Source organism: Myotis nattereri (assembly GCF_964212035.1).
Source record: "Myotis nattereri genome assembly, chromosome: 11".
Lineage (NCBI taxonomy): Eukaryota > Metazoa > Chordata > Mammalia > Chiroptera > Vespertilionidae > Myotis > Myotis nattereri.
In genome coordinates, this window is record NC_138086.1 from 32,558,781 (window position 1) to 32,569,248 (window position 10,468).

Here is a 10,468-nt window from a genome sequence, read left to right on the forward strand (position 1 = left end):
CAAGATTATTTTTTTAAGTTTTCCCATAGTTTCCCTGGTACTTTATTGGTTTCTCTCTTTAACATTTAAGTATTTGATCCATCCAAATATGTTCCTGGTGTAAGGTGTGAGGTATGGGTCCAACTACATTTTGTCTAAACCTCCCACTTATTCCAGTACCTTTTGATGAATAATCCATCTTTTACTGATTTGAAAAGGCAACTTCTTTAAAGCATTTCTGGTTTCAGATATTTAATTCTCAATTACGTGACTAAAGCTCCAGTGATGTTTCAACGGTAGACAATATCATTGACTTGTCCATGAAAGATGAAATTTGGTTTACATACCCGCTTCTCCCTCCTCCAAAGTTTGTATAATTACATCACATTTAGTTCCTCTAGCAGTTACTTTTCTTACCTTACATATTGACTTACATACTCTTTCTTGTTCCAACAACTCTAAACAGTATTAGACACTCCTCTCAGCAATCCTATATAATAGAAGCCTAATATGCTAAGTGTCTGATTGTTTGACCATTGGATCAGTCGCTATGATGCGCACTGACCACCAGGGGGCAGATGCTCCAACTGGTAGGTTAGCTTGCTGTTGGGGTCTAGCCGATTGGGGACTGGGTGAGATTGGCCAGACATGCCCTGGAGCCCTCCCGAGGTCCCTCCCTGCCCCGATTGTGCACCGGTGGGGTCCCTTGGCCTGGCCTGTGTCCTCTCAGAAACCAGGAGCCCTAGGAGGATGTAGGAGAGCCAGTTTTGGCCCGATTCCCACAGGCCAGTCCAAGGGACCCCATTGGTGCACAAATCCATGCATTAGGCCTCTAGTATGAAGATAATTGTGCATAGAAGTGTACTTATTCTCTATTGTTGTCCCACTCCATATTATCCACAACAAGGCCCAACCTAATAACAATAATACTATATAATAAAAGGCTAATATGCAAATCAACTGAAGTGTGGAACAACTGGTCGCTATGATGTGCACTGACCACCAGGGGGCAGACGCTCAATGCAGGAGCTGTCCCCTGTTGGTCAGTGCGCTCCCACAGGGGGAGCATCACTCAGCCAGAAGCCGGGCTCATGGTGAGTGCAGTGGCGGTGACAGGAGCCTCTCCCGCCTCCACAGAGCACTAAGGATGTCCGACTGCCAGCTATCCCCCAAAGGCTCCCAGACTGTGAGAGGGCACAGGCAGGGCTGAGGGCCCCCACTCCCGAGTGCACAAATTTTGTGCACCGGGCCTCTAGTAATAATAATAATAATGTATGGAAGAAGGATATAGACACTTGCAAATTAAATGCTTTTACCATTCTATGATTCTTAAATGTCATCCATGAGGCCATATTGATATAAATGATTGAGTGAATAAATAAATAAATGCGACAATTTTTCTTTCAGAAAAATTCCAATTAATAAATGTAGAAAAAATAAGGGAAATAGAAAAGTACCATTAGAACACCACAGTAGTAATTGCTGCAGGCAAGATTCACTGATGAATGATAAAATTGGTTGGTGAAAGTTTAAGGAGGAACAGGACATTTGCACAGCCTCAAAGTATCTCCTCCAAAATATGTCTTAACTACTGTGATGGTTTTAATACATGTCCACAAATTATTTGCTGTTCTTCTCAAGGAGGTGGGTTTAATCTTCCCAACCCTTCCTCCAACCCCAAGAGTGGGCTGCATTTAGTGACTCTCTTCCAAAGAATAGAGTATGGAAAGGGGAAAGTAGTGATTTTTACAGTAGAGAAACTTGATAGTTGGTCCACCTTAACCTAGTGATTAGGTTAACATCAACAGTAATAAGTCATGTTGACATTAGGAACCCTCTGATACAATTTGAGGAGAAGGGCACTTTGTGTGGTGTACAGTACTTCCCCAAAATCCATAACCCCAGTCTAGTGTTAAGAAAACATCAAACTCAATTTGAGGGACATTGTACAAAATATCTGACCAATACTTTTCAAAAGTGTCAAGTGTAGGGAGCGGCTATAGGGTCAAGCCTCGGACTGACCTGTGGCAGAGCCACATACAAGTCCCAGGTTGGAGGGCAGAGCCCTCCTAGCACAATTAAGCTTGATTTTATAATCCTCCCTTGTTTCTAGGTAGCTAATTGGCTGTGGGAGGTGCAGCAAGTGCTGCCAAAACAAGGCTTGAGTAAAGAAATAGATTTGAAACTCAGCAAGAACATTGTAAACATGCTGACCACTCCCCTTGTTTTGCTTTGTGTGATCTGACTATAAAACAAAGCTTCTGCTTACAGGCTGTGTCACTGTTTCCTCATCCAGGCAGTGATCTCTTCTCTGTCTGCCTTAATCCTTCACTGCCCCTCCTCAGGTTCACCCCTGGCCGAGTTTCAGTCAAGGTCATGAAACATATGAAACAGTTGAGAAACTTCCAGATGGGAGGAGACTGAAGAGACATGACAACTAAACTCTATGTGGTGTCCGGGGCTGAATCCTGAAACAGAATAAGGCATTAGTGGAAAAAATGGTGAAATCCAAATGAAGTCCGTAATCTAATTAATAGTAATGTTAGCCAATGTTAACTTGTTAAGTTTAACCATTATACCATGGTTACATAAGATGCTCACTTGAGAGAAACCTGGATGCGGGGCATGCAGAAACTCTCTGTACTATCTTTACAACTCTTCTAAGTCTAAAATTATTTCCATATTATAAAGGTTTAAAAACTTATTTTTATTTTTTAAAATAAAATTTTAAAAATAAAATCTTTTTTTTATTTTTTAAAATAAAATCTTATTATCACCAGGCTCAATTAGCTCTTGGATACTTTTAAATAATATTATAGTGAAGCATCCATCTTATATAAAAACTGCTGTTTGAAATTTTAACCCTGCTATTTCTGGCTTCTGTAAATGCTTGCTGGCTTAAATAATAAGGAAAATAAGACTACTCCCATTTCAGAGAGGCCATTAAACCTTCCCCAGACGAAGTTATCAGTGCTGGCGTCAGGCCAAGCCTTTGGTCAAGGTCTCAAAGCGCCAGCACATAGGGTCCTTTAAGAACTTACAAAGGGAACCGGCAAAACCCCATATTGGGGAAACAAAGAGGGTAAGATAGCATAAATACAGGGAACTTCCTGTGTGATTTCACCCAGAATTTGAGAGACATTTTCCTCTGGGCCTGCGCGTAATAAATGTAACTCCATCTCTCTAAGCATTGCTTGGTTCCTCTCCGGTTTTTCTGTAACAATAGAGAAAAACAAAGTATAATTTTTCAGCTTCAGGGATCAACAAGCAATTAATTTGCAAGTGCACAGTGATAGCATCATTTCTCATTCCACCTTCTATGTTCTCTATGTAAATGTTTATAATGTGTCTTTGCATTCTGATGGCCTATGTTTTTCCTTATAAATACAAATGAGAAGTGGAATATTTATTGTTATGTATTTTCCAGTTAACAAAAGTAGTAATGTTAAAAGTGATTTTAAATTAAAGGAAACTTTAACAAAGTCTGTGTATTTGCGCTTAGTGTAATCCCATTATAAAACAATATGGCATTCACAAATACAAATAAGACAGACCATTCCGCATTATCGCTCCAATTATTGTTGCAGGAAGGCCTACTCCTCACCTTCCCTCACTCACAACATATGTATTGATGGTCAAATATGTTCCTGGCATTGTGCTAAGCTCTGAGAAATACAGATAATCTATATATCGATATCCATCTATCTATATGTTTAGCCACGTCTTACTCTGCTCCAGTCCGGGGAAGTTCCTGCAACTGCCAATCTGAGTCCTTTTAAGTCTATATGAGGTAGGGGTTATCATATAAGTATCCTCATTTGTAAGATGGCTGAGGAAACAGGTTCAGAGAGGGTGAGCAGCTTGCCCAGGGAGCACAGCTAAGTGGGAGGTGCAGCATGCATCTCAAACCACCGCCTTTTGCCCCAGACTCCACCCCAAGGCAGGGTGGTGACCTCGAGTGCCGCTGGTCACCAGGCTTGCGAGCTCCTCTGGGGACACCGCACCCACCTCCGCTCCCGGCGGCGCAGCCCCGCCCGCCCCGCCCGCCCCGCCAGCCCCCTGACCCCGCCGGGGCGGTTCTCCGCCGGGAGGCTGCGCGGTGAGGGCGGGAGGCGGTCCTCGCGACAGGCCGGGAGCCGGGCGGTGTCGCCGCGCTCCAGCGAAAGGAAACGTGCGCCGCCTCTTCTGGAGCCGCGCTCGCTTCTCTTCGGCCATGGGGCCCCTGCCGCGGACGGTGGAGCTGTTCTACGATGTGCTGTCCCCGTACTCCTGGCTGGGCTTCGAGGTGACGCCGGGGCTGGGACGGCGAGGGCCGAGGGAAGGCGAGCGCAGGACGCAGCGCCCAGCGTCTCCCGCAATTCCTGGCGCTGCCTAAAGAGTTTAGGGACATGCAGATAGAGAACCGGGGCTGAAGGTCACTTCGTGTCCGTAAAACGGACACAGTCGTTGGCTCCAGGTCGAGTCCTTCTAGCCTAAGACAGTGGTTTCCCACCGCGGTTTGGAGAAGGGGCAGCTCAGAAAAGTCAAGGAGAAAGCCTTGGCACCCCCACCTCTTAGCCCCCTGGTGTCAATTTGGGGGGCGGGGAGGGTGGAAACCGTCCATAGGAGCTAAGGTCCTGGGATAGATTTCTAGGAGTGCGAGAGTTTTGCCATTTCAAACTAAGCAATTTAGAGTGTCCGCCTAATCCCTACTTTTCGCTTAGAGCCTTTGGCTAACCAGCTGCCTTTCCCTCTGCCATGCCCATGCCTTCCATCTTGCACGTGGACTCTGACCTTCTCCTCTGCTCCTGCAGATCCTGTGCCGATATAAGAACATCTGGAACGTCCACCTGCAGTTGCGCCCGACCTTAATTGCAGGGGTCATGAAAAACAGTGGTATAAAGGAAGCAGCGCTTGGGGCTGGGATTTGAGGGAGGGCTGATTTCCAAGGCCCAGGGGGACTGCCCAAAACCCTGTAGGGGTCCCCCAAGGCTGGGATTCATAGGTCTCTCACCAGCAGGTCCAAATTTCCACTTTTAGGGAACAAGCCACCAGCTCTGCTTCCTCTGAAGGGCAAATATATGACAAATGACATAAAGCTCCTTGGACAGCACATCCAGGTTCCCATCCAGATGCCCAAGGACTTCTTCTCTGTGATCCTTGAAAAAGGTAAAGAGCGGGATACAGGTGGGGACAGCAAGTAGAAGGCAGCGAAGTTAGAGATTGTAGGCCCAAGAAGGAAGGGCTGGGAAACTAACTTCAAGGAAACAAACCCTGGAAAAACTCAGGCCCGGAGTTGAACAAGCAGAATGTTAAGGGGACATAAGAGGAAAAAGAGCAGGACAGTCAGTTATGAGAAACCTGGGTGGGAGTCCGAGGGCGATTAAGCTCTGGGGATGTCAGAAGCAGGAAAGAGCAGGCCCACCATCGGGAAACAAGCTGGGGGAGCTCTACCTCTGAGTGCCTCTGCCCCACAGGAAGTTTGTCGGCCATGCGCTTCCTCACCGCTGTGAACTTGGAGCACCCTGAGATGCTGGAGAAAGTGTCCAGGGAACTGTGGATGCGGGTCTGGTCACGGGTGAGGGCAGGGCTCTAGAAACCCACATGGGAGACCCTGGAGGACTTGGTGGCCCTCCCCGAGGCCCATCTCCAGACACCTGCTCCTGCCCTGCCCTGTTGCGCACTGTCCTACTGCCATCCCACCCCTCCCCCGGCCACCCCTTCCTACTGAGTGCTCTCCTTCCCAGGATGAAGACATCACGGAGCCCCAGAGCATCCTGGCAGTGAGTGTCCTGGCCCTGCCCCCTCCATAGGGAATCGGAGAACAGCTGGGGGTGGAGAGGACATAGTTTTCTTACTGCATGGAAGAGGTCATTGTTATTTGGGATGAAAGGACATCTGTGTTTGAGAGGCCAGATTACCGAAAGGTTGGAACTAAGAGGACTCACAAAAGTATACCTCAAGGTTGAAAGGGGAAGTGAAAATTCTACATTTGAATTTTGATGGAAGAAGTCAGTGGGAGAGAGAGAATAACTATTAGCTTTTCCCCAGCGCGCCTCCCCTCCCCCCATAGGAAGGGATGAAGTAATGTCAAGTCTTGACTCCAGACCACTCCCAACAGAAATCTCACCAACACATCCAGAGTAGAAATCAGGATACTTTAAAAACAGGCTTTAAAAAGACAAAAAGATGAGAGATCAACCAAAGAACCTGTATGCATATAAGCATAACCAATGGACACAGACAATAGAAGGGGGTGAAGGCCAGGGCTGGGGGGCAGGGACAGGCTAGGAGAGGGCAATAGGGGGGGAAGGGGACATATGTACTTTAACAATAAAGAATTAATAAAATTTTTAAAAAGACAAAAAGAGATAACTGAGTCAGGCCAGAATTATAAAAAAGCCTGAGGAAGAACAAATGGGAATAGCTCAAAACATTGAAATGTGTGCCACACAGAATGTTTTTCTTTGGGATTAAATCGGGAAATTCAAAACAGAATTTTCCCTTCAGCTTACAAAAGATAGTTGAGGCATATTCAAATTTAATATCTAAAATGGCAAATTACAAAAGTTAAACACACACTAAAATGGCCAACATATCCTCCAGTGTTTTTATTCCTGCAAAGTGTATGCATAGGCTTGCCTTTTCACTTAATATTTATAGTGTAATTCTTAGCTCCTACATAGCATTCCATTCAGCGAACTTGTTTTTGTTTACTTAACCATTCCCCTAACATTGGGCATTTGGTCTGGGGTCTAGTCCTCTCATGCAGTAAAAGACACTGTCGCATCGGAATGCACTGCATGATTTCCTGTTCCACTCCGGGGGGCCGATGAGGTCAGGTTTCAGTAGTCCTCGAATTTGGCTGTATATTAAAATCACCTGGAACACCTGGGCAACGCCATCCAGAAATTCCAATGTAATTGCTCAAGGGGATGGTCTATGAATTGGGATTTTTAAAAGCTCCCCCAGGAGATTCTAATGTGCAGCCAGACCACTGATCCCAAATTATAATAAACCCCAAACAGAAGTCTTTATCATCCTCTTAAAGCCAAGCAGGTGGCTACAGCCATGTGCCCTGCTCAGAAGTCCCCAGGAAATTCCATGGGAATTAGAGCACAGTCTTTGATTTAACAAAACAACAACAAAAACCATGAGATATTCAGGAATTCTGAGAAGTAGGAAGGCAAGAGCCCCAGATTCTAGCGTTGGTTCTGCTACTAACAAACTGCTTTTAAAGTTGCCCTGGCCCCTGGCCTGGTACCGCCTGGACTTGTCTCATTGGTTACTGAAGAGGTCAGGAGCTGCCTCTAAGACACCCTCTGGTGTTCAGTTGATAGAACTATAACTGCTTTTTCCACCAAACTCAGATTTTATTTTTTTATTTTTTTTATGGAAGAAAATAGCCCCTCTTGGCAAGGATAGACCTCTGCTCGTGGGTGGGTAAAGGCCTTGCCAGGAAAACTTGGGGGCAGAAAGTAGAAAGACCCGAGTTTTCTCCTGAGATCCCCACTCCCACTAATGCAGACACAGTTGTGCTCCCTGCCACGTCCCCTCAGGCTGCAGAGAAGGCAGGCATGTCGACAGAAGGAGCCCGGGCACTTCTGGAAAAGATCTCAACATCACAGGTGAAGAACCAGCTCAAGGAGACCACCGAGGCAGCCTGCAGATACGGGGTGAGCCACTCTTGATGTGTGTGCCTCCTACCCCAGTGCTGAACAGAGCCTGTGAGTCCCTGCTGGGTCCCTACGCTTCTGTTCAAAGCTGCTCCCTACATGAGTCCTCCGTAGCTCTCACAGATGACCCTCCTCTCTCTTCCTGTCCCTGAGAGATAGATGGTGATAGAAGACAGAGCATCTGAGAGTTAGGAAACTCCTTTGAGCCATGGAGCCTCTTATCATAGAGCAAGCATGTCAAACTCGCAGTCCACTGGCCACATGCATCCCACAGCAAATATTTTTGCAGCCCAGCCAATATAACAGTATGAGCAGTTACTTACTATCATGACAGGAAATAAATCTCTTGTCAGATCCAGAATTACTGACATTCACCTTGGGTCAGTTTTGAAAGTAATCACTGAAGATTTCCCCTGAAGTAGGAAAGATAGTAGCAGAGAAGAGATGCCAAGTGTCAGGAAGAAAACATTAATTTTATCATTGCTCTTGTTCTTTTTTTTTATACTATGCTTTTTGAAATAAACCTACATTTCTATGAAAATTAAAGCTTTTGTTTTTTGTGGCCCACATAAACTTAAACCTTGTTTATTTGGCCCACATTAGCCTTTGAGTTTGACATGCTTGTCTTAGAGGCTTTTTGCTTCTATGTCCTCAGACAAGTTCCGGCTCATGGCCTTGCAACCACCCTCCTCCATGCACTGTTAATGCTTTCTCTAGGCCTTTGGGCTGCCTTTCACTGTGGCCCACCTGGATGGCCAAACCCACATGCTGTTTGGCTCTGACCGGATGGAGTTGCTGGCCCACCTGCTGGGTAAGTGACAAGTTCACACTGAACTGCCCTTGACCCTAGCCCCCTGCCATTAATATCAGTTGAGCAGAAGGACATATTCAGACCAAAAAATGTTCCAGGTATGTCCAACAGTGAAGCCTTCTGTAGACACAGTTGCTTGAGGTTGAATGGGGAGGGGCCACCTTCACCTTCAGGAGAGAAGGAAGCCTCTGTGCCTTGAAACCAAGCACAGCTCTTCCTGGGGCTGTGGAGTCAGCCTGACATGCGTGAGTTTCTCCACCCAGGAGAGAAGTGGATGGGCCCTGTGCCTCCAGCCATGAGTGCCAGACTATAAGGATGCCCAGAGGAAGCAGAACCATTGGTATAAGAAGCAGACCATCTGCTCACCCCTCCTGCACCAAGGGGCTCTAGGACCCTGTTTTCCCCATGTGGTGGAGGTTCCTCTGTGGTCCTGGCTGTGATGCCTTATTTGCCTCACTTTTAGGGCTGCTCTGTGCCTCACAGGTGCCTTTTGAGAGCCCCATACTCGACCTTCCCACAGAATAAACCTAATGCTACTGGATATACTATCTCCGAGTGTTTGTGTGTCCTTGATGCTGCCATCACATCCTGTCTACTCAGGTGTTTGAGAAGAGCAGCTCTTACTGCATTCCCAGCTCCCTGCCCCCTCGAGCAGGTTGTGTGGAAGGAGCAGGAAACAGTCCCTCTTTTTCTGCTGCAGAAATTCCCTAGGTCTCTCTGTCAGGGACAGCACACTAAGCCACATGGATTTTGCAACTATCCAGTTTGGCACTTACCACCTTGTGACCAGCCACAGTGTCTGAGACGGGGCTAGAATCTGAGGCCCAGTGGGAGAAGACGAGAGGGAACCAGAGGTTGGCTGAGCTTGTGCCCAAATATTTAAACCAGGTCCAGCTACACTGACCAACAGAACCAGGGCAGGCAGTGCAGGGAGACAGGCTGGAGCTGCCTTGGCCTGAGGGAGTTGCTCATCCCCTCATAGCTCCTCCCTCTCACCCACAGGACAGATCCTGAGAAAACCCCAGGCCTCTCTCCCTGCCTACTGCAAGCCCTGCTGCTCCCACACTAACCTATAGCTTTGCCACTCCCCCAGTTATTTATCCAAAGTCCCTGCTCTACCTGTGCCCACTGTGCAATAATCAGAATACCTTGTGTTCCAACAGTATTTGAACTTCTTTGAGAATACCCTTTATTCAGCAGCTGAAACCACACTTGGAGGCCTGGTGGGAACCAAGCGTAGAGCCTGTGATGGCTCAGCTCGAGGGGTTTTAAGAGCAAAAGCCATCTTCCATTCTCCCCTCCCGCTGGCTCTTTCTCGTCTCACATCTATTTTCTCCATTTGTCCCCTCTCCCCCTTTTCCATTATTCCAGCATATTCCAGGATTTCAGGATATCCTTCCTAGGCTGATTTGTGAAGTGTGCGCAAGGTACATGACTAAATAAGCACTCTCCTTCAAAGCAGATTTCATGAGGTGCTTGTCTCAGCATTGTTTGTGATACCAAATAACTTTGATATCTAGTAGTAGGAGGATGCTTAAATAAGTTATGGTACATCCAAGATGTAATGTCTCATAGCCATCAAAAACTGTATGTCTGAAGAATTATGAAGAACATTGGAAATCTTAGGCTATGCTATTGATTGGAAAAAAGATTATATAGTATATCTCAATTTTGTCTTGATATATTAAAATATATTACACTAGAGGCCCAGTGCACAAAATTCGTGCACTGGGTGGGGGAGGGGGTCCCTCAGCCTGCACCCTCTCGCAGTCTGGGACCCCTCACATTCCTGGTCCCCACCCTTCTCAGCACAATGTCTCACCTCTGACCTCAGAAGCACTTTGTACCTTGTTTGCAGCATTTGTCACTTTGTACTTTGTCTTACAGTTAGTATATACCTGTCTTTCCTCTTCTGGACAGTAAGCCCCTTGAGATAAGATTCCTATGGGATCTATTGTATATACCTCAAAGTGTCACATCCAGGAACAATAAAAAATGTATTGGTCATCAGGTAAAATCAGCC

The 10,468-nt window shown here is 46.5% G+C and overlaps 1 protein-coding gene across 1 annotated transcript; it reads left to right on the plus strand.

The window, feature by feature from the left end:
* The first annotated feature begins 3,958 nt into the window (after positions 1-3,958).
* GSTK1 (glutathione S-transferase kappa 1) lies at positions 3,959-8,986 on the plus strand. Its single transcript, XM_081102512.1, has 8 exons — positions 3,959-4,264; positions 4,773-4,854; positions 4,999-5,127; positions 5,436-5,536; positions 5,706-5,741; positions 7,518-7,634; positions 8,352-8,445; positions 8,709-8,986. The coding sequence occupies exons 1-8, from the start codon at positions 4,193-4,195 to the stop codon at positions 8,756-8,758; spliced, it is 681 nt and encodes a 226-aa protein (XP_080958638.1). The 5' UTR covers positions 3,959-4,192; the 3' UTR covers positions 8,759-8,986.
* The last annotated feature ends 1,482 nt before the right edge of the window (positions 8,987-10,468 follow it).

What these genes read in the sequence shown, in the direction of transcription:
- GSTK1 (XM_081102512.1), top strand. Translation starts at nt 4,193, where the DNA reads ATGGGGCCCCTGCCGCGGACGGTGGAGCTGTTCTACGATGTGCTGTCC. An exon ending in GGATGCGGGTCTGGTCACGG is followed by an intron (nt 5,537 to 5,705) that starts GTGAGGGCAGGG and finishes TCTCCTTCCCAG; the next exon opens with GATGAAGACATCACGGAGCC. An exon ending in AGCCCCAGAGCATCCTGGCA is followed by an intron (nt 5,742 to 7,517) that starts GTGAGTGTCCTG and finishes ACGTCCCCTCAG; the next exon opens with GCTGCAGAGAAGGCAGGCAT.